This window comes from Lactuca virosa, chromosome 1, assembly GCF_052849685.1.
Source record: "Lactuca virosa cultivar CGN04683 chromosome 1, Lactuca_virosa_CGN04683_v6, whole genome shotgun sequence".
Lineage (NCBI taxonomy): Eukaryota > Viridiplantae > Streptophyta > Magnoliopsida > Asterales > Asteraceae > Lactuca > Lactuca virosa.
Window position 1 is genome coordinate 253,310,518 of NC_136426.1, and position 24,508 is coordinate 253,335,025.

The window sequence follows — 24,508 nt, forward strand, 5'->3', positions numbered from 1 at the left end:
AATCTAACATCATTACTAAGCAGAAGCTGATAAACTTCGATCTTGGTTACTGGTGAAGACTTTATGTTTCCCATGATCAGGTTTATCCTTCCTCGCTCTATCTCCTCACTTTCCTTTAGACCCTGCAAATCAGAACAGATATGAAAACCACATCATGTATCAAGGACCCATGAACGAGAAGATAATGAGTTATTAGCATAAATAGTGTAAATACTTGCCGAAGATGGCTTCACTTTGCCATCCTTGATATCTTGCAGATATTGTGGGCAAGATCTCTTCCAATGCCCCTTTTGGTTGCAGTAAAAGCAAACTGCCTCTTTTGGATCAGAAACATGGGGAGTGGAACCATTGGGCTTAGCCTTTAGGCCATTACTAGATGACCCAGCTTGAGCCTTCCTCTTCCAGTTTTGCTTGGGAGGACCTTTCCTCTTTTTTCCCCTTTCCCTGTCCAATAGCCAAAACAGGGGCACTCGTAGGTGTGGAGGGTATACTTTTACCCTTCATCCCTGCCTCAGCTGTGTGCAACAAGTTGTGCAATTGGGCCAAGGTCTGCTCAGTATTGTTCAAATGGTAAGTTAGAATAAACTGACCATAACATTCAGGAAGCGAGTTCAAGACCATGTCAATGGCCAATTCCTCATCAAAGTGAATATTGAGCTTGACCAAACGCTCTATGTAGCGTTGCATTCTTTGCAAATGTGACACAACCGACTCCCCATCTTTCATCTTGCAAGCCATGAGTGACTTGACTACTTCGAACTTTTCTTGACGAGCTCGCTTATGGTACTTTTCCATAAGGTCCTTGTTCATCTCGAAAGGCCAGTAGTCCTCATAGTACCTCTGCAGTTCTGGGGACATAGTTGCCACCATGATGCATGCCACTTTGGTAGCATCATCGTAATGTTTCTTGTAGGCAGCAAGATCTTCAGGAGTAGCTTCATTCTCATCAAGCTCTTTGAGCTCCTTTTCAAGAACATATTCTTTGTTCTCGAAACGAAGAGCCATCTTGATGTTGTGCATCCAATCGTTATAGTTTGAGCCATCCATAACGACTTTGGAGCAGATATTGAGCAAAGAGAAGTTTTGGTTGGAGGAGGACGAAGCAGAAGTGTTTCCAGGAGTAGACATCTGAAAAGAAAGAAAGTTTTAGTTAGATTTCAAGATACCTTAATAAAATAACCCAAAGATATAATATCAAGGTTAGGATCCAACTATGAAGATTCACAACTTAGAAATGGGATGCCGAGATCCAAGTGCAAATTTCATAAAGGTAGGTGAATGACGATTCACCAATTCCACCATTAGACGAAACAAACGAAGTGAAATTCCTAATTCTTTTGAGATACATTGAAACTATTCAATGGCATGTTTTGATCTCAGATTATGCTCTTCTATTTGTGACTGGGATGTCGAGGATCACAAACAAGATGTGAATAACCATGCAAATGTGCTTGGTAACCTCATTGTCTTTATCATTAACTATTGATGTGCTGGTAAACCACACACGCTCCATCAAAATGACAATTATGAGATACCCATTACTACTCTTTATTGGTGCCTTTTAGTGTGCTGGTTAACCACACACGCTCCACTAACGACCAATAAAGCACAATGTGCAATTTCATGGATTAACATACTTTTCACATTTTTCCTAAAGTAACTAGAGTTGGGATTTTGAAAATAATGTTCTAGTACTTTCTTTAATATCATTATACTTTTAATGAGAAGTAGTTGTCCTATCAAATCCATTTTGCTAACGACCCTCCAATAATCAAGGAAGCGGTGGTGAGAGTGGACACCCATTCAACTACCATTTTATAGGCAGTTTCCTTATACCCCCCTTATAGATTAGCTTCGTGAATGAGGCATACTAGCGATTTGACTGACCATATTCTTATACATATATAATATTAAACTTTTAACCATAATACATATATAAGGTGTGTTTTAAAACATTTTAAAACTTCAAGGGTTTATACAAATTTCGAAATTTAAACTATTAAATTCAAATTTAAATAAACCAATTAACTAGATTTAATATTTATCTTTTAATTAACTATTAATCAAATTATTAAATCTTGTAAGGATTATCCAATTAAATTAATCAATTAATTTAATCCTAATCCTTATCCCTCTAATTTTGAAAAATAGGGTAAGTATAATTATCCAATTAATCTAATTAAGTAACAATTATCCAAAACAAGAAACCCTAAAACTTCTAAGCAAATTTCGAAATTTACAAGGGAGGAGGCTAGGGTTTTCAAAACCCTAACCCTAATTTCGATTAGGGTTCTTTGGAGGCTAGGGTTTTCGAAAAAACCCTTTGATCCAAAACCCTAGAAATCGAAAATTTTGGCCTTTAGGGTTTAATAGCTATAAACCCTAATTTGCAATTCAACAATTGTAGCAATTCAATTTAAAACAACAATGGCTTTGATACCACTGATGGGATTTAGGTACAACAAATAAACTAGAAAACAATTCCTAAGTTCACATGCAACCTACTTTGGATCTATGTTTTAACTATTGAACATACAACTTTGAATTGCAAAACAAGAACCCTAGAGGAGAGAGGCGAATTTCGAAATTAATAAACTAGGGTTTAGGGTTTACATACCTTTCAATTGTTATAGCAAACAATTGATATTCCCTTGATCTTGATCTTGATCTTCTTGGATGCTTTAGCACCACAAGTGTAATGCCTCTAATGGAATCACACCCAATGACTAGCAATAAGGAAAGTAGAAGAAGAGAGAGGGGAGGGAGTATGCAATTTCGGCCAAGGTATTCTTCCAAAGAATGAGTACCCTAAAATGTGAGCCAGGAGGCTCCTTAAATAGTTGAGGGAACTAGGGTTTAGGGAAAACCCTAGTTATCCTTTGCTTAGGGCCTAAGCAAGACCCAAGGCCTTATCTTGGACCCCTTGGACGAATTCTCTAGGGTTTCCCCTAGGGTTTTCATCCACCCCCTTCCAAGGGAGTTGTGGATCCTTCCATTCAACTATCAGTTAATTGCAAACTAGTCCCTGCACTTTATAATTAATTCTTTTAACCCCAAAATCAATTCTGATTAATTTCTGGCTAACAATTAATTAAACATAATGATTTCTAATTAATATATTAATCCATTAACATATTAATAAATCAATTATATATATATATTAATTTATTAATCTTATAAATTAATATCTCTCCTTTCATAATTTCCTTGTCCAGTTGCTAGCTTGAGGGCAACCCAAAAGGACTGTGCTGCTATCAATTCAAGTACATACCAATTATAGTTATGGGCTTAGACACCTAATCCAACAGATAAATCTCACACAAAGGGTCGATAACACTAGCAAATAAAATAACTATTAGAACAGTTCCCCGGCAACGACGCCAAAAACTTGATGTGTGTGAAACAAACTAGTTTTAATCCTAACAAACTCAAATAAAAACAAACACACGCAGGCAGTGTACCTATCGATACTAGTTTACTTCAAGCAAGTAGGGTATCAAACACAGGGAACGGTAACAGCTAAAATAAATACTAATATTATCTAAATAAAACAATTAATAAAAGAGGGGGGGTTCTCTAGTTTTGCAATACTAGAAACTTAAACAATCAATTTGACACTCAAACAAAGACAATTAACAACTACGAAGAACAAGAAAGGACAACTAGATTCAATGATAAAAGAGACTTCTGTTCATATTTGATTCACTTATTCCTATGGTTGATTTCGTGGCAAGTGCAATGGATCAATATGTCAATGGTTACCGATTCCTAATGTGATTGGGTTCATGTTCACTATTACCAATCCTTTAGTAGACATATTAATTCAAACAGTGATCAAGTGATTAAACCAACAAGTTTCCTAGTGTTCAGTTCGTATCAAGTAAGACTTGTAATAATAGCTAATCAAATTTGTTCAATTTAATCAACTCATATGTGGTTGTTCATCACACATGCTCACACATTGATTTATATATTTTCTAGTTAACCCTAGTTCCATGTTCACTATTCCTAGGCATACAATCTTGTGTTCACAAAACTATATGATTCAAGTAATCAAGAAGATGTTCATGCAACTCAATAACTTACTTATTAACAGAAAATATTTATCATCAATACATAAGGATCTTTAACAAGCTTAACAAGATGAATAACCAAATCAATATTAATCCAACCACTCAATCAAACCATGTTCATAAGATTATCTTATCCAAACAGAAGTATAAAGCTTTTAGCTCATATCTACAGCAAGTAATAACCTAAACTCAAAATCTAATGATTCAAACATGGTTCAAAACAAAGATTAAGAAAAGAAGAACAATTAATTGCCTTTGATCTCTTCTAAATTGTCTCTTAGGTTGCAATCTCGAAAACTGAAGCTCCAAGAACCCTTCTGATCTTCAATAATCGCAGTTAGCCTCCAAAAAGTGTTAGGGTTTCGGGCATAGATGTTATCTATTTATAGTTACCAAAAATCAACCCAACTCGTCGAGTTTTTACGACCAACTCGATGAGTTTTTTCGATAATCCGCATATGCAACGTGTACGACAAGGCATCCTTGAATCGGGAACATTCTGACCAACTCGTTGAGTTTCTTCATTTTTCAGCCTTCTTTCTTTAATCTTCAATCTCCAAGCTTCCAATCACTTAGTCCTCTTCCTTTTTCACCCGAGCATGTCTTTTACTGCTGAAATTGAAATATTAAGCTAATTAAGTACCTTTTGTCCATAAAATGATATAAAAACAACATAAAGTATTAAGATAATGCATGAATTTTATAACTAAATATCCCCATATCAAAATACCCCACACTTGACTTTTGCTTACCCCCAAGCAGAACTGAATTTTATCACACCAATATCATATAAGACAATCCCAATCGAACCCAGCCATTATGCCAAGACCGCAACACATGCATTTGTGTCAAAAGTTTTTCCTAAGGACCCCCCTCAATTCTAAATACTTACAATCCTCATAAACACTCGCCTACTTCTTTTGAACAACGCTCATTTTATGCATCACTCCGAATCCATCCCCAGAAAACTTTCTTAACCTCAAGTCATTTTTGGTTAAATCCCCAAGCATACATATGAAAAAATAACCTAGAAAAGAAAATTACAATAAAAATAAATAACTTTATAACTTTTTGCCTTGAATCTTCAATATTTAGCAGCTTTTCTTCTATGTATTTTTTATTTGTCTTCATAGCTTTGTAGATTCTTTCAAACATTTCATCACTCTTTTTTTTAACTCACTTTTTCCACTCAAAACTAAAAACCTAGAAAAACATATGCTTAAGCAAGGGAATTTAACTTCATCATTTATTGGTTAAAGGCATTAGTCTAGTGTGCAATGACTACTTGAGCTTTCCTGGATACATTTCTGGTACACGATGCTAAACATGTTGCGATCCTCAAACTAAGCGAGGTTATGTTTTTGTCCCATGATTTCACTAGAATAAAGGGGCCACAAATGCACTATAACGTATATTGGCTCAACTAAACATTTGGGTCCTCATAGAATCATCAAACACAATAATAGCATGGAACCCTAATTACTTTACCAAAATTTTCTAAATTAACCCTAGCAATTTTTTTTTTCAAACCACGGATTCAATTTTTTCACTAAATGTAATCAACCCCCTACCCCACACTTAAATTATGCAATGTCCCCATTGCATGTTATGTATGATAAAGAATATAAAAGTAAAGAGAGAATTAGAACAAACTCCCCTGGGATAGTAGTTGCGAGGTTGATATTCTTCTTATTAAGCTCCATCTTCAGCTAACTTTAGACATGGGAACAGCTCATCCATGCCTTGGGTGTCAAATCTCGTGTGGTTATGCTCCAAAATATAGAGGAAAAAGATCTTGAAATGCTTGGAAAATAATCCTTAATAGTATAGCCAATTGCCTTTGTCAAATGTAATCAAATCACCAACTTGAAGGTAAGAGAAAGAGTAACTCGTCGAGTCCATAGATAACTCGCCGAGTTGAATCATTAAAGATGGCAACAGTCGGGTTTTTCCACAAGAACTCGTCGAGTTTATAGAGGGAACTCGACGAGTTTTCTTCACTAAGTGAACAAAAATAAGTCCAGCTTTAGGTTCGTTTCTGGATTTGGAGGAAATGATTGTAGTAATATTCCCCCTCATTTTTCTTCAGTAAAAGCACATCCTTTCAGCTGTTTAATCACCGAACTTGTAAATAGACTCAATTCTCTCATTCTTCTCGTTTTAGACTCGATCTCACGTTATATCCCTCACGCTTTATTCTTTCATTCTATCCCTCGCCCTATATTCTGAAAAGAACAAAAAAAAACAAACACCAAGTAATAAAAGGAAAACACACCAATAAAAATCCTAAATTACTTAAAGTTTAAACATCAACCACACAAATAAAAAAAACACACCAAACAATTAAAAAGAGTTTAAAACAAGCCACACAAAATAAAAGATAAAGGAAAGGATAGTTAATCTTCATCTTCACTCTCTTCTCCTCCTAGCCCACTTCCACCGGCTCCACCTTGTCGCGCATTTCATCTCTCGCTCTAGCTCCTCACATATGGATAGTCGGGCTCATCATCCATCCTTGGAATGTTCAAATGATTCATCATATGGGCAAAATTTCTATGACCATAATTCATGCTTCGCGCCAATTCATCTTGGAATGCCCTTAGTTCAACATTATAAGGGTCCATGGGAAGTTCATCATGTATCGGGATGACGGGAGGATCTTCTTGCATGTGTTCTTGTCTTGGACGAACCCGCCTTCCCGGTTGTTCGGGTGTCACTATTTCGTCTACCCCGGGAATACCAAAATTGCCCCCGCCATAATCTTCAACAATTCTAGCCCTCCTATAAAGAAGGGGACTAAAAGCGGGTTGTGGCACCATTGTCAATTGATTCCCAACTCTCCCACCAAGGACTCCATATGACCATGCTAATGTAGTCAAGAACATTCCACCACATATTCTTGAAGTTGTTATATTCTTTACCCCACTTTCTGCCAAGTACTTTGCTAAGCAATATGGAATGTTGCAAAATATGTTGGGTGTAAGAATGCACCATAGGAAGAAGACATCTCGGCTTGGTACTTTATCGTCATCCTTTCGCATGTTTATGGAACTCGAAATAAAGCGGTGAATAAGGCGATGGATAGGTGACCGGATACTAGCCTCTTGAGCCGCGGATGGAATATAAACCCCATTAGCAATCGTGTTCCACCATCTCGCTGCATCTTCACCATTTGGAAAATCCTTGTGACAATTTTCCAAAAATATCCCAAAAGCTTCTGTCATAGCCACATTTTGCTCGTATAAGCCCATTCGCCATGCTAATTCTGCCATATTGCACTCTCTAAACTCGCCCCCAAGCATAAAAGTGAGCACATTATTGTCAAACTAATTATCACCCCCACGGAATGTGACAGTAGAGTAAAACTCCCAGCACAATTCTTGATATACCGGCTCTTGGAGTTGGAAAATTCTCCTCCAAGAATCACATGTAATTCTCACTTCATCTTGAATGAAAACCTTAGTAAGATAAGGATTCATTTCTCCCACTAATCCCCATTGTTCCAAACATAGCCAATCCAACTCATTTGGCAAATAAAAGTCTTTCTTTTTCAGCTTCTCCAACTTTTTCCTCCATGCCACCAATGTCGCCTTTGAGCCAATTCGAGGGAAATCAAGCCAAGGAAAGCCCCTTTGGCCTCTTTGAGAACCTTGGTTCCTGCTTATTGACATGATTCTGCAAAATCAAAGTCATAGAAAACCAAAGAAACACAAAAAAATGTTAAAAAAATAAAAAAAATAAAAAATAAAACTGCAACATAGCGATATGAACTCGTCGAGTTCATGCACAACTCGGCGAGTTCTGCAACAGGTGCGAAAAATGTTTTCTCGGTGTCAATATATCGAACCATTTAACACAAAATTTCACTCAGGGGTTTGTCTAGGAGAGCAAAATAGGCAAGAATCCATGGATAAAACTAGCAGAAACATCCTAATTTAGTCAAAATGTAAACCCTAATGCACATATGAAAACTCAAAATCGGGTTATTAAAACAAATTGGGACCATTAACTACTAAAAATCGAAACTTTAACAATAATGGTCTTAAAAAATCTTACCTTTTGAAGAGATTTGAAGGAGAAATCACAAAATTAGAAAAACTTGCTTGTGAGGTTTTCTTGGTCGACTGGAATGGGGGGGAGGGGACGGCTGTGAATTGTGGGTTTACCTTTTTAGGGTAAAAACCCTAATTTACAGCAATTAAAAAAATATTTTTTTTCGGAAATAAAACACAACTCGTCGAGTTGACACAGGTTTGACCGAAATGTCGGGATTTTTAAAATGGACTCGTCGAGTAGTGACCTGGAACTCGACGAGTTTTCTTCCTCTGATTGAAAAAAAAATTGTTTTCTTTATGAAAATAAAGCACCACCCCACACTCAACTTTGCTAATCCTCCCAGCAATATTTTAAGTGAATTTGGAAGATAAAGAATGAAAATCCTAATAGAACACACAAAAAGGAATAAAATAAAAGACTAAAAAGAAAAAGAAACAAGAAAGCAAACTGAAATGTCGGGTTGCCTCCCACAAGCGCTTCTTTTTTAGGAGTCTTTAGCTGGACTCTGTGACACCAGTCAAATTTAGGTCAAAAACAAATTGATCAATAATTGTAATTGCGATGAACCAAGTGGTAGAGATTGTAACAAGGTTTCCAAAAATATAAAGAACATTGAAATCCGAGTTATAACGAAGAAGTTATGACCAATCGAAAATCCGCGACAAAACCGGAAAAATATTGTTTAGTGTAAAAAGTGTCTTTTCGATAAAAGGCTTTTTAGCCTTAACAATCTAAATGAAAGTTGTAGAATATGTTAAATCGAGAACGTTCATAAAAGAACTTAAAAATCTGACTTCGGATTAGGAAGTTATGATTTTTCTAAGTTTCGGTTTAGCAGTAGACAGCTAAAAATTCAAAATATAAATCGATCGATATTTAGCCGACACAACTTAAACGAGAATCGAAGGTCTCGTCAAAAGTAGTACAACGGTAAAAAGACACACGAAAACGGACGTCGGATGAAGAAGTTATGAATTTTTAACGGATTTCCTGTCCCGGTCTGTTAAAAATAATAATATTAAAAATAAAGTTAAAATTAGCCGACGAAGTCTAAACGAAATTCGTAGAATATAGTTTTACCTACGCGTGCATATAAATAACGCCAAAAACGGAGCTCGTATGCGAAAGTTATGAATTTCGCAAGTTTTTGGCACGAAAATCGAAAAATCTAGAAAACCGGGAAATTTCGCATGGACCCTCTTCGGCCACGTCACCTCGCATGCGAGGCCTCCACGTGTCACCTTCTGAATGGACCGCAGTCTCGCGTGGCTCCTTCTGATTCGACCAAAGCCGCGGTCCACTTACCTTCGGACACCCTCGCTGGAGACACCCCTCGGACACCCCTCGTACACTCGTGGCATCTCCTGATTGGACCGAGGTTCGGTCCACTGCTGATCCGGCGCGCGATGCCAGGTATCCGAACCGAAGCCTCCCCCTCGCATGCGAAGCTTCCACCTGCCTTCTCCCTCGCCACCTGTCCGAGACACGCGTCGCACCCTCCTTGCTTCGGATCCGAGGTTGCGGCCAATATAAGGCATGCGAGACTTCCCGGCTCCTTCACCATTTTCACCCCATTTTTCACCCTTTTTCACATTTTCCACCCCCGTAAACTTCCTTACAACCCCCCAAGGCCCCGGAATTCTCGAGAAGGTAACCTCTTTCCAGTCGAAGTGCTGCCCGCATAAAGCCCGGTTTTTACTCAAAAACTCGCGGTTTCTTCGAGAAAGATCATCTATAGAAACCAAACGCTGCCCAAATCACCACTTATCAAAGTGAGTTCATACCCCTATAATTTACCTTTTTAATGGTTATTAAATGCTTTTTAGGGGGGAGGGGGGGGGATACAAGTTTAACACAATAATAAATTGTGTTAATAACTGTATGTGATAATAATCACACAAAGGGTTTCCGTATGTTTTTAAGAATTACCAAATACTTCCAAAATGACTTAAAGCCATGTAAATCTTTAAAGTCATGTAAACTCCGTTAAACTCTTTGAAAAAGGTTTTATAAACTATTTCAAATTATAATTGCCAAAATCAGGTTTATATATGTATAAATATATAAATAAGATTTGAAGGGCTTAGGACTAATGAATTATCTTATTCCTTTTCCTTGTTTGGATGTGGAATGACGGTGATGTTATTTGTCCGAAGGTCGTTTCCTTCTTAATTATATATATATATATATATATATATATATATATATATATATATATATATATATATATATATATATATATATATATATATATATATATATATGTATATATATATATATATATATATATATATATTACACATATATGAATATAAAAGGTTACTCCATTCGGTATCATTAGCTTTGTATCATTTTGAGCAAAGGTGTTCATCCATGAGAAATCATGCTAATCAGATAGAACATATAAATTATAATAGGTATAATTTATGATTCAAAACTAAATATACAAGTATGATTCACGATTGTATACTTTCCAAGAAAATTACCAAAATTCATTTAACTATACCAGGATATGTATAATACCTTTAATATATGAACAACATATTAAAGAAGTAATAATACATCATACCAGGTTTGCATTAACAAAGTACAAATACAACGTACCAGGGTTAGCAATCACGGGGTAATAATACATCATACCGGATTTGCATTAACAAAGGTACAATACAGAGTACCAGGGTTAGCAATCACGGGGTAATAATACATCGTAAATCTCGTTGAAACAATAAATTTGTGAGACTCTTCATGGTCTACTTATCTAAGTACGACCTTAAGTCCTGACTTATTAACCAGGGTCTCTTGTAGGGAGAGCGTGAATTTGTGTATAGATCTATATGGGACTGACAATCCCGCACCTTTACTGTTCGCTACAGTTTGGCCGCCAGGCCTAGGGTGTCAAATATCATATCGTTTCTGACGCCTGAAGAACGTCGCAACATGCATATCAGTCATATTAGTATGGTTAATAAAACTCACATGGATAAAACAACGAGTAAATTACTAAGTAATATACTTCTCTTAAAACAGTAAGAAAAGATAATTACATCCTGACCAAATATACCTTCTGTTAGTTTTTACTTACAGTAAAAACTACGTATCATGAAATCAAGTATGGTAAATATACTTGTACTTCTGGTTTTGAACATTTAAAACCACAAGGCAGTATTATGGATAATATAATATTTTCCAGGATTAATACTAAGGTTTTTACTGTAGAACGGATATAACTAAGAATACTTTTACAAATGAAACGGTTTATGGGATTAAACCACTTTTACAAATGAAACAGTTTATGGAATTAAACTACTCTTACAAAGGAAACGGTTTATGGGATTAAACCATTTTTACAAAGGAAACGGTTTATGGGATTAAACCACTTTCACAAATGAAACGGTTTATGGGATTAAACCGCTTTTACAAATAGGAACTTAGTCATTCACTTTCTGTAAACTAGTATAACATAAAGGACCTTTAGTGGTTAATTTTATAATTCCTTAGTTTTTACATCAGAGTTATACATAAGTAATATCCGATTGACAGTGAAATGTGTGACTTGCGCCTTACTTCCTGTTCCTTGTTTGGTTGTGGGCTTAGGGCAGATACACCCATTTAACTGTCCATTCGATATTGGGTTATATATAATTAGTATAAACTAAGTAATTACAGAGGGAAACTATTGAGGTTATCAATCTATCACCTCAGGAAATATAGGATTTTCTGGAGGAACCAGTGAACTTTTCCAAAGAACTTAGAGTATACTTAACAGAACTAAAATACTTATGAACTCACCAGCTTAAATGTTGATCTACTCTTTCCAAATAACTTGTATTCTCAGGAATCCAGTAGAAAGGTACACTCCCGAAGCTTTTGAGAAGACTACCTAGTACCGTACCGCGACTCTTGTCTTCTATTGTACCTACTTTGGTGTTTGAATATGTAATGTTTAAACACTTATGTAAAACTTATACTTATTAATGCAATGGTTGTTTGTACTTTGATTACTATATTGCATGTGTTGTGATACTTACCTGAAGTCCTCCACCCCCGAACGTTTCCGCCGTTCTGGTTTGGGGGTGTGACAGATTGGTATCAGAGCAGTGTTTATAGTGAACTCAGTATATCAGTCATAAAAGATATACAACTATAAATCCATTGGGATAAAAACACTCTGACCAAGAGTTATACTTTAAAAATATAACAATAATTTATAAAAGTATAAGTACATGCAGAATATATATATATACTAGAATGAGTATCACAAGAAGAACAAAACAAAAGTATTTGGATGTTGGACATTACAGTTAAACCCAGACAATGACGTAATCATATCCGGGATCAATATAGCCTGATCAACTATATTCATTTGAGATATGACCAACATGTGTTTGGGGAGTGATTGTAGTGTTGCAACAGGTCTAAAACTTACCTAAGTACCAGAAGAATTCTAGAACAAAACATAAAGATTAAAATACTATGGGAGTATTTTAGGATGCTATAACAAGAAAACTGAAAACTTGTCAAGTTCTTATATCTAGAAGTCCAAGAATCAAACTCATAACTAAAATAACATGGAGGTATTTTACATACCTTTGGGGAAATGTTAAAAAGATCTTTTCTGATAAGTCTATAATTACTAAGTGGATACGTTAAGGTTATATATAGCCGAGATTTTATAGACTTAGAATATGTGATTTTCACTCTACTTCCTTTTTCTTGTTTGGATGTGGTTTTAGAGTAGGATTACTTATTCAAAGGTCTATTTAATCTGGATTATATATAATCGGTACACACCATGTGATTATAGAAGGACTAGAAAGAATCACCTTCGTAAAAATTTAAATTTTCTCATAGATTCTTTAGACATTCCCATTCTCGTGTAGACCCCTTAGATAAACGTAGTTACTCCAGCAATCAATAGAAGAGTCAAGGAGGATCCAACAAAATTTCATTAAGAGAATTCCGAGAAAGAAACAGATGATAAGTAAATAAACTATAGAAATCATTTACTGCCCTTACCCTATTAAGGACACCAATGAGAGATTCGCATGAACATCCGAGATTCAAAACTTCATTACGAAGTAATGGGGATCAGTGTCAGAATTGGAAGTAAGACAGCTCGGGAATTCAATATACCTACAGAGGAGAAGGACACCCTATAGATACCAGGAGGAAACAAATCATTACCACCCAGAATAGAACAGAGAACAAAAGAAAACCACGTGTGATTTATGTGAAGTGTTTGAGCGCCTTTTCATCTAAGTAATAACTAGTAAATCGATTCAACCTAGTGAGTTAGTGATTTCATTACTCACATTAGGTTTTGAGCTTATCCTCTTTTCCTGTCATGGCTAATAACAATAAATCAGATCACGAAATCTTAATTGATAGTGATTACTTCTCAAATTCATAAGTCTATTTTATGTAGACACTTTTATGAATTGTTTTCGAATATTTTCGAAAGTTGGAAAACGATATCCACCAATCGAAGGTAACTTAGTTCGGATGATACTTGGTTCATAACCAGTCTAGAAACTTATTTTTGTACCTTACCAGGACTGCATCATGGGGATGCAGGTCGAATCATTGAGAACAATATAACAAAACGAAAGATTTATACATAGATACAAATAGTTAGAATACATCTAGAGACAATGATAGTCGCTCACGAGCTCATTTTCTTATCATGAAACAGAATCATGTCTCCGAAGGAATGTAACCAACCCACCGGCAAAACACCAATCCTTCAAATAGATGCGACTACGTTTCAAGCTACGGTCACAACAGCTGTAGCAGCTGTCATGGCACACATTAATGCTAACAATGCAAATGTTAGTAGCAATGCTATCAGTAACCCCGATCGTGGTGATGGCCATGTACAGCAACGAGCACCTACTTGTAAGGACACTTTGAACCTTAAGCCTAATATCCTGAAACGAAAGTTCGAAAACAAAAAAGGGAGTTGTTCAACTCAAAGACCTAACAGAGGGCAACGAACTTGGGCAGTCAATACCCCCATCCGCCCTGTTATTCTAGCACCGACCACGCCATACTTAGGAAACCTCCCACACTGCAGCAAGTGCAACTACCATCGTCGTGGAGGTTGCCGAGAGCTGCATTGCAATAGATGCAACCTGAAGGGGCATACCGCCCGCATCTGTAGAACTCCGGTTGAGTTCATCACTTCAACTACCAATGTTGGAACCATTCCCATATGTCACCTTTGTGGTGAAATAGGACATTACAAGAAGGATTGTCTAACAGAGAAGAACGACGGGGGAGCAGGAGGAGTTTGACCCCAATACATGGGAAAGCATCAAAGAACCCTGCTATATTTTGGTACGCTTCCAAACCCCGATAACTATCTATAATTATGATTACTCTCCCGTTCAAATTAAATCACAACAATTATATAAAATTTGAAACCCTAACAGGTAAGCTATGATGACTTAGTGTATACATAAGGGTCATTTATAATTATGATTTGTAAACTTAGAGTGAGTAATCCCGCCTCATTTCTTGTTCCTTGTTTGGTTGTGGATTTAGGGCAGGGTTTCTCAGTCAAAGGTCTTACCAATCTTAATTATACATGACTTGTATACACCAAGCGATTATAGAGAGACCTAGTAAGGATCCTTTCATGAAAGTTCATAATTTCAAATTATCAGAACCCTCGTATTGGTAGTACCCGCCAATTTCGAATCAAAAAGGGGTTCGTAGCGATAATAACATAATAAAACCAGAAGCGCTGAAAACTTAGGTACATAGGATATCATCCTAGTAATCATTCCTCCCAGAACGACTTAATATCTATTTCGTCGAGAAAATTCCGACATCCTCATTCGACATGGTTTGGCCTGGCCGTTACCATGTGAAAATTCTTATGCTGTATAAGAGAACTTTTTTCCTTAATCAGCCGTAAGATAAAATTCTTCCAATCCATAACGCAAAACCCTTAGGTTGTCTCTCATTTCAAAACTTCATAAGTACCCATACGAAGGGTACCACGTCATTCTAGCCTACTCAGTAGACAGGAAACTTCAAACGAAAAGCACCAAAGTAGTCTTAGAAGTCAGTAACTACCGAAGTACCCCAATAGATCTCATAGGAAAATCATTGTACCGCAGGTCAAGTTCAAGAATAGAGACTAAGAACTCATTAAGTTAGTATATCGCTGCTAAGTGTATACACGAGAGTGGTATATAATTTAGACTTAACAAGATTAAGGATGTGTAATTCCGCCCTATCTCATGTTCCTTGTTTGGTTGTGGGCCTGGGGCAGAGTCACCCATCCGAACGTTTTGTGAGATCTAAATTATATATGACTTGTATACACGAGGTGATGGTGGATGAGCCAAGTATGAGTCTGATCATGAACTTCGGAGCAAAAGCCTTCATCATATATTCTACCAGGAGGAATTCAACGTGAGACCACGACAATGGGTCGAGCTACTAAATGACTACGAATTTGGAATTCGTTATCATCTCAACAAAGCCAATATAGTAGCTGACACCCTAAGTCGGAAAGAGTACCCAGGTCGTAGAGCCAATCATTGACTATGATAACCCATTCAAATATGTCTACACAAAGTAAGGAGGCTCAACAAGAAGCCTTGAAACCTGAAAATGTGGCAAGTAGAGAAGATAACTAGAACGTGTGAGTGCACGGTATTCCAATATCTGTTATCTCCGCTGAGATAATAGAATCATCTCCCAGTTCAGGCAGTCACTCAAAAATCTCTGGGAACTAGAGTAGTCATGAGCCTATGTGATCGACTATGGTAAAGAATGGGATACTCATTCACCAATTAGTCGAGTCCTTTATCACGCTAGCATTCAAGTTGCTCCATTCGAAACCTTTTGTGGTCACAAGTGCAAATCCTATCTGCACTGGACTAAATTAGGTAATATGCAACTAGCTAGAGATCCAAGTTCCACACAGCACCTTCGCTGATCTGGAATTCATCCGAGAAACTACCAAAAACAATATACGAATCAGGAAGCAACATAAAGCTTCCAGAGTTAATCAGAGAAGCTACGGCTTCGATAAAAGAAAACCCTTGTAATTCCAGGATTGATGACCTTGTCATATGAAGGTCTCACCCCGGAAGGACAAGATACGCTTGAAAAAGCGTGGAATACAAAATTCAAGGTACACAGGACCATTCGATATTCTTATCAGAATCGGTCGTGTAGCTTATAAACTTAGACTACCACAAAAACTTAATAACATTCATCCCACCTTTCACATATCTAATATAAAGAGGTGTCTGTCCGATGAAACACTTGTTATTTCACTCAATGAAATCAAGTTAAATAAAAGTCTACACTTTGTAGAAGAACCAATGGAAATCATGGATATGGAAATCAAAAGAACCAAACAAAGTCTTATTCCGTTAGTGAATGTTCGTTGGATTACAAACCAGGGACCTGAATTCACTTGGGAAAGGGAAGATTAGACCTAGTCCATGAGTATCACTTTAGACTTAATTTCGGGACGAAATTCCCTCTAACGGGGGGATAATGTGACACCAGTCAAATTTAGGTCAAAAATAAATTGATCAATAATTGTAATTGGGATGAACCAAGTGGTAGAGATTGTAACAAGGTTTCCAAAAATATAAAGAACATTGAAATCCGAGTTATAACGAAGAAGTTATGACCAATCGAAAATCCGCGACAAAACCGGCAAAACACTGTTCAGTGTAAAAAGTGAATTTTCGATAAAAGGCTTTTTAGCCTTAACAATCTAAATGAAAGTGTAGAATATGTTAAACCGGGAACGTTCATAAAAAGAACTTAAAAAACTGACTTCGGATTAGGAAGTTATGATTTTTCTAAGTTTTGGTTTAGCAGTAGATAACTAAAAATTTGAAATATAAATCGATCGATATTTAGCCGACGCAACTTAAACGAGAATCGAAGGTCTCTTCAAAATTAGTACAACAGTAAAAAGACAGACGAAAACGGACGTCGGATGAAGAAGTTATGAATTTTTAACGGATTTCCTGTCCCGGTCTGTTAAAAATAATAATATTAAAAATAAAGTCAAAATTAGCCAATGAAGTCTAAATAACGCCAAAAAACGGATTTCCTATGCGTGCATATAAATAACGCCAAAAACGGAGCTCGTATGCGAAAGTTATGCATTTCGCAAGTTTTTGGCACGAAAATCGAAAAATCTAGAAAACCAGGAAATTTCGCATGGACCCTCTTCGGCCACGTCACCTCGCATGCGAGCCTCCACGTGTCACCTTCTGAATGGACCGCAGTATCGCGTGGCGCCTTCTGATTCGACCAAAGTCGCGCTCCACTTACCTTCGGACACCCTCGCAGGAGACACCCCTCGTACACTCGTGGCATCTCCTGATTGGACCGAGGTTCGGTCCACTGCTGATCCGGCGCGCGATGCCAGGTATCCGAACCGAAGCCTCCCCCTCACATGCGAAGCTGCCACCTGCCTTCTCCCTCGCCACCTGTCCCAGACACGCGTCGCACCCTCCTTGCTTCGGATCCGAGGTTGCGGCCTATATAATGCATACGAGACTTCCCGGCTCCTTCACCATTTTCACCCCATTTTTCACCCTTTTTCACATTTTCCACCCCCGTAAACTTCCTTATAACCCCCCAAGGCCCCGGTATCGTGTCTAAAACCCGAAGCAAGCCCCGGAATTCTCGAGAATGTAACCTCTTTCCTGTCGAAGTGCTGCCCGCATAAAGCCCGGTTTTTACTCAAAAACTCGCGGTTTCTTCGAGAAAGATCATCTATAGAAACGAAATGCTGCCCAAATCACCACTTATCAAAGTGAGTTCATACCTCTATAATTTACCTTTTTAATGGTTTTTAAATGCTTTTTAGGGGGGAATACAAGTTTAACACAATAATAAATTGTGTTAATAACTGTATGTGATAATAATCACACAAAGGGTTTCCGTATGTTTTTAAGAATTACCAAATACTTTCAAAATGACTTAAAGTCATGTTAAATCTTTAAAGTCATGTAAACTCCGTTAAACTCTTTGAAAAAGGTTTTATAAACTATTTCAAATTATAATTGCCAAAATCAGGTTTATATATGTATAAATATATAAATAAGATTTGAAGGGCTTAGGACTAATGAATTATCTTATTCATTTTCCTTGTTTGGATGTGGAATTAAGGTGATGTTATTTGTCCGAAGGTTGTTTCCTTCTTATATATATATATATATATATATATATATATATATATATATATATATATATATATATATATATATATATATATATTAAACATATATGAATATAAAAGGTTACTCCATTCGGTATCATCACCTTTGTATCATGTTGAGCAAAGGTGTTCATCCATGAGAAATCATGCTAATCAGATAGAACATATAAATTATAATAGGTATAATTTATGATTCAAAACTAAATATACAAGTATGATTCACGATTGTATACTTTCCAAGAAAATTACCAAAATTCATTTAACTATACCAGGATATGTATAATACCTTTAATATATGAACAACATATTAAAGAAGTAATAATACATCATACCGGGTTTGCATTAACAAAGGTACAAATACAACGTACCAGTGTTAGCAATCACGGGGTAATAATACATCATACCGAGTTTGCATTAACAAAGGTACAAATACAACGTACCAGGGCTAGCAATCACGGGGTAATAATACATCATACCGGGTTTGCATTAACAAAGGTACAATACAGAGTACCAGGGTTAGCAATCACGGGGTAATAATACATCGTTAATCTCGTTGAAACAATAAATTTGTGAGACTCTTCATGGTGTACTTATCTAAGTACGACCTTAAGTCCTGACTTATTAACCAGGGTCTCTTGTAGGGAGAGCGTGAATTTGTGTATAGATCTATATGGGACTGACAATCCCGCACCTTTACTGTTCGCTACAGTTTGGCCGCCAGGCCTAGGGTGTCAAATATCATATCGTTTCCGACGCCTGAAGAACGTCGCAGCAGGCATATCAGTCATATTAGTATGGTTAATAGAACTCACATGGATAAAACAACGAGTAAATTACTAAGTAATATACTTCTCTTAAAACAGTAAGAAAAGATAATTACATCCTGACAAATATACCTTTTGTTAGTTTTTACTTACAGTAAAAACTACGTATCATGAAATCAAGTATGGTAAATATACTTGTACTTCTGGTTTTGAACATTTAAAACCACAAGGCAGTATTATGGATAATATAATATTTTCCAGGATTAATACTAAGGTTTTACTGTAGAACGGATATAACTTAGAATACTTTTACAAATGAAACGGTTTACAGGATTAAACCACTTTTACAAATGAAACAGTTTATGGAATTAAACTACTCTTACATAGGAAACGGTTTATGGGATTAAACCATTTTTACAAAGGAAACGGTTTATGGGATTAAACCACTTTCACAAATGAAACGGTTTATGGGATTAAACCGCTTTTACAAATGGGAACTTAGTCATTCACTTTCTCTAAACTAGTATAACATAAAGGACCTTTAGTGGTTAATTCTATAATTCCTTAGTTTTTACATCAGAGTTATACATAAGTAATATCCGATTGACAGTGAAATGTGTGACTTCCGCCTTACTTCCTGTTCCTTGTTTGGTTGTGGGCTTAGGGCAGATACACCCATTTAACTGTCCATTCGATATTGGGTTATATATAATTAGTATAAACTAAGTAATTACAGAGGGAAACTATTGAGGTTATCAATCTATCACCTCAGGAAATATAGGATTTTCTGGAGGAACCAGTGACCTTTTCCAAAGAACTTAGAGTATACTTAACAGAACTAAAATACTTATGAACTCACGAGCTTAAATGCTTATCTACTCTTTCCAAATAACTTGTATTCTCAGGAATCCAGTAGACAGGTACACTCCCGAAGCTTTTGAGAAGACTACCTAGTACCGTACCGCGACTTTTGTCTTCTACTGTACCTACTTTGGTGTTTGAATATGTAATGTTTAAACACTTATGTAAAACTTATACTTATTAATGCAATGGTTTTTTGTACTTTGATTACTATATTGCATGTGTTGTGATACTTACCTGAAGTCCTCCACCCCCGAACGTTTCCGCCGTTCTGGTTTGGGGGTGTGACAACTCCTTCCTGCCCTACGTTGTAGCGGTCTTCTCCAAATCTAGTCCTTTTTCAATTTATGCTTCCTTGGTCATGCCTTCTTCATATTTCTTAACCCTATGCCCATTTACCTTGAAACTTAACCCATCTTTATTCCATAATTCGATTACCCCATATGGAAAAACATGCTTAATTGTGAAGGGCCCGGTCCAACGAGTGTGTAGTTTGCCCGGAAAAAGTTTAAGTCTTGAATTATATAAAAGAACTTTTTGCCCTTCTTCAAACTCCTTATTACCCTTCAATCTTGCATCATGCCATTTTTTGGTCTTGTCCTTATAAATCAACGAGTTAGTGTACGACTCGTTTCTTAATTCCTCCAAGGCATTCATTTGCAAGAGTCGATTGGCACGCAACTCATTTGGTTCGAAATTGCATGTTTTCAAAGCCCAATATGCCTTGTGCTCAAGTTCTACTGGCAAATGACAAGTTTTTGCATAAACTAATCTATACGGTGTGGTTCTAATGGGTGGTTTGAATGCAGTCCTGAACGCCCAAAGTGCATCATCTAACTTATCTGCCCAATCTTTCCGATGATTGCCCACCGACCTTTCTAGAATTCTTTTGAGTGCTCTATTCGTGATCTCGGTTTGCCCATTCGTTTGTGGATGATAAGGTGTTGAAAATCTATGGCGTACACCATATCTTTGCAATACCTTTGCTAGTTGTTCATTAGCAAAGTGGGTTCCCCTATCGCTTATCAAAGCTTTTGGCACTCCAAACCTAGAAAATAACTTCTTTAAAAACTTTACCACAACCCTTGCATCATTTGTTGGTAATGATTGCACTTCTGCCCATTTTGATACATAGTCCACCGCCACAAGTATGTATTTGTGCCCCTTACATGATGGAAATGGCCCCATGAAATCTATACCCCACATATCAAAGACTCCATACACTTGTATGTTTCTTTGAGGCATTTCATTCCTTGCAGAAATATTTCCTGATCTTTGGCAAGCATTACACTCTCTCACATAGGTGGCAGCATTCTTGAAAATTGTGGGCCAATAAAATCCTGCATCAAACACCTTTTTAGCAGTGTATTGCACTCCATGATGTCCTCCTGCAGGTCCATTGTGGCAATGCTCTAGAATGTCGCGGATTTCTTTGCCAAACACACACCTTCTAATGATCCCATCTGCACAACTCCTAAAAAGGTAGGGCTCGTCCCAAAACTAATATTTAATCTCTGAAAAGAGTTTCTTTTTCTCCTGATGAGTTAGACCTTTTGGAAGAAAGTCTCCAGCCAAAAAGTTGGCAATGTCTGCATACCATGGTTCTTCTCCCATGATCACCATTAAGTACTCTTCTGGAAAACTATCCCCAATACCCTTGTTGTCTGATTCATCCCTTTCTGGATTCTCTAATCTTGAAAGATGGTCGGCCGCTACATTCTCCGTTCCTTTCTTGTCCTTGATCTCGATGTCAAATTCTTGAAGTAACAACACCCACCAGATCAACCTAGATTTCGCATCCTACTTAGCAAACAAATATTTAATTGCAGAATGGTCAGTAAAAACAGTGGTTTTAGATAATATAAGATAAGGACGAAATTTATCAAAAGCATAGACCACGGTCAATAATTCTTTTTCAGTTGTGGTATAATTTTCTTGGGCGGGATTTAAGGTCTTGCTTTCATAATAAATTGGTTGAAAATGTTTATCAACCCTTTAACCAAGCACAACACCTAAGGAAAAATCGCTTGCATCACACATTATTTCAAATGGTAAATTCCAATTCGGTCGATAATGATCGGGGCGTTAGTTAATTTTTCTTTCAATATTTCAAAAGCATTTAGACATTCTTTAGAAAAATTAAAAGGTGCATCTTTCAAAAGTAGTTAAGTTAAATGTCTAGTTATTTTAGAAAAGTCTTTTATAAAACGACGGTAAAAACCCGCATGACCTAAAAAACTCCTAACGCCCTTCACATTGGTTGGTGGAGGTAATTTAGCAATGGTATCAATTTTTGCCCGATCCACCTCAATCCCCGCTTTGGACACTTTATGGCCTAACACAATGCCTTCTTTTACCATGAAGTGACACTTTTCCCAATTCTAAACTAAATTGGTCATTTCACACCTAGCAAGCATCAAATCAAGGATAGAAATACAATCATTAAAAGAAGAACCAAAAACAGAAAAATCATCCATGAATACTTCCATAAACTTCTCCACCATATCGTGGAATATCGCCATCATGCATCGTTGAAAGATGACAGGCACATTGCATAACCCAAAAGGCATGCGTCGATATGTAAATGTTCCACTTGGACAAGTGAAAGTGGTCTTCTGTTGATCATTTGGGTCAATTGGGATTTGGAACTAACCTGAAAATCTGTCTAAAAAACAATAATAGCAATGGCCAGATAATCTCTCAAGCATTTGATCAATAAAAGGGAGAGGGAAGTGGTCTTTGCAAGTGGCATCATTTAGCTTTCGATAATCGATGCACACCCGCCAACCGGTTACTGTTCGTGTAGGTATGAGCTCGTTCTTCTCGTTCGTCACGACTGTCATCCCTCCTTTCTTTGGTACTACTTGAACAGGACTAACCCACGGACTATCGGAAATTGAATAAATGATCCCAGCATCCAAGAGCTTGACTACCTCCTTTTTGACCACTTCTTGCATGTTCGGGTTCAATCGCCTTTGATGTTGCACTACCGGCTTTGCTCCTTCTTCAAGATTTATTTTGTGATAACAATAAGAAGGACTTATTCCCTTTATATCGGTGATTTTCCATGCGATGGCATTTTTCCTTTTCTTCAAAACTTTAACTAATTCGTATTTTTCAGTTTGGGTAAGATCGGACGCAATGATAACAGGCTTTTGTTCACCTTCTTCGAGGAATGCGTATTCTAAGTGTCCCGGCAATGTTTTCAGCTCTAATTTTGTGCTTTGTACACTAAACACGTCGAGTTCAGGAAATAAACTCGTCGAGTTTAGGCCAAAATTTTCCTCTGATCGCGATTTTTCATCACAACTCGTCGAGTTATAGCTATAAACTCGTCGAGTTTTCTGTTCAGTGCTTCTAATTAGTTCTTCATATTCGGATTCTTCAAGTAGTCTTTCTAGCTCCTTCAGGTCTCTCTCAGCATCAAATTCATCTTCTGAGGCGAAAATATGTTCACTTGATTTGTCTTCTTGCCATTCTTCCAATAACTCTTCCAAGATATCCACCGAAAAAGTCGTTTCATCACTAAACTTTGAATGTTTCATGGCTTGATCTACTCCAAAGGTAACCGATTCTTCTCCCACCCGAAGGGTAAGCTTGGATTCTCGAATGTCGACTATGGAACTAGCGGTTTTCAAGAATGGTCTACTAAGAATTATTGGTACTTGATGATCCTCCTCCATATCTAGTACAATGAAATCTGCCGGGAAGACAAACTTATCGACTTTTACCAATAAATCTTCACATATGCCTCTCGGGAATGTCACCGTCTTGTTTGCTAATTGGATCGCCATTCGGATCGGTCTTGGCTCCGGAAGGTTTAGTTTCTTAAAGAAAGAATATGGCATGAGGTTCACACTTGCCCCCGAATCGGCTAATGCATAGCTAGTGACTAAGTTTCTGAATTGGCAAGGTATTGTCAAGCTACCCGGGTCACCCATTTTCTTTGGTAATTTGTTTAACATTGCGGCTGAACAATTCTCATTTAGTACCACTTTGGATGCCTCCTCCATCTTCTTTCTATCTGTGAGAAGGTCCTTTAGGAACTTGGCATATTTGGGCATTTGTGCGACCGCCTCGATGAAAGGAATATTTATTTGCAAGGCCTTTATGTGCTCCAGGAACTTTTGGTAGTCTTCATTCTGCTTCTCTTGTCGAGCTCGGCCTGGAACTGGCAATGGTGGCTTATATGGCTTAACTGGCGTCTTATTTTTCTCATCAGGTAGGGAACTCATCGAGTTTTTGTCAGGAACTCAACGAGTTTTTTCCGATGTTTGTGATTCCGGGTTTTCTTGGTCTTCTTCTTGTACCTCCTTAGGATCTTCACTTGGGATTGGGTTCATGGGGGTGACTATCTTCCCACTCCTTGTTGTTACTATGTTAATGTGTGCGCCCTTTGGATTTTTCTCGGTATCGGTCGGAAGTCCGCCCGGTGTTCTTTTGTTGAATTGCTTGGCAAGTTGCCCAAGTTGTTTTTCAATATTTGGTATTGAGTCTTGTTGATTCCGGAGTAGAGATTGTTGATCCATCATCATTGCTTGGTGCTC

The 24,508-nt window shown here is 37.1% G+C and overlaps 1 protein-coding gene across 1 annotated transcript; it reads right to left on the reverse strand.

Annotated features, from left to right (window-relative positions):
- Positions 1 to 7,399: 7,399 nt before the first annotated feature.
- On the reverse strand, positions 7,400 to 24,196 carry LOC145129134 (uncharacterized). Its single transcript, XM_079063874.1, has 5 exons — positions 22,952 to 24,196; positions 21,559 to 21,761; positions 20,361 to 21,435; positions 8,130 to 8,257; positions 7,400 to 7,748 (listed from the first exon to the last, which is right to left on the reverse strand). Exons 1-5 carry the CDS (start codon positions 24,194 to 24,196, stop codon positions 7,400 to 7,402), a joined length of 3,000 nt encoding a protein of 999 aa, XP_078920000.1.
- Positions 24,197 to 24,508: the final 312 nt, after the last annotated feature.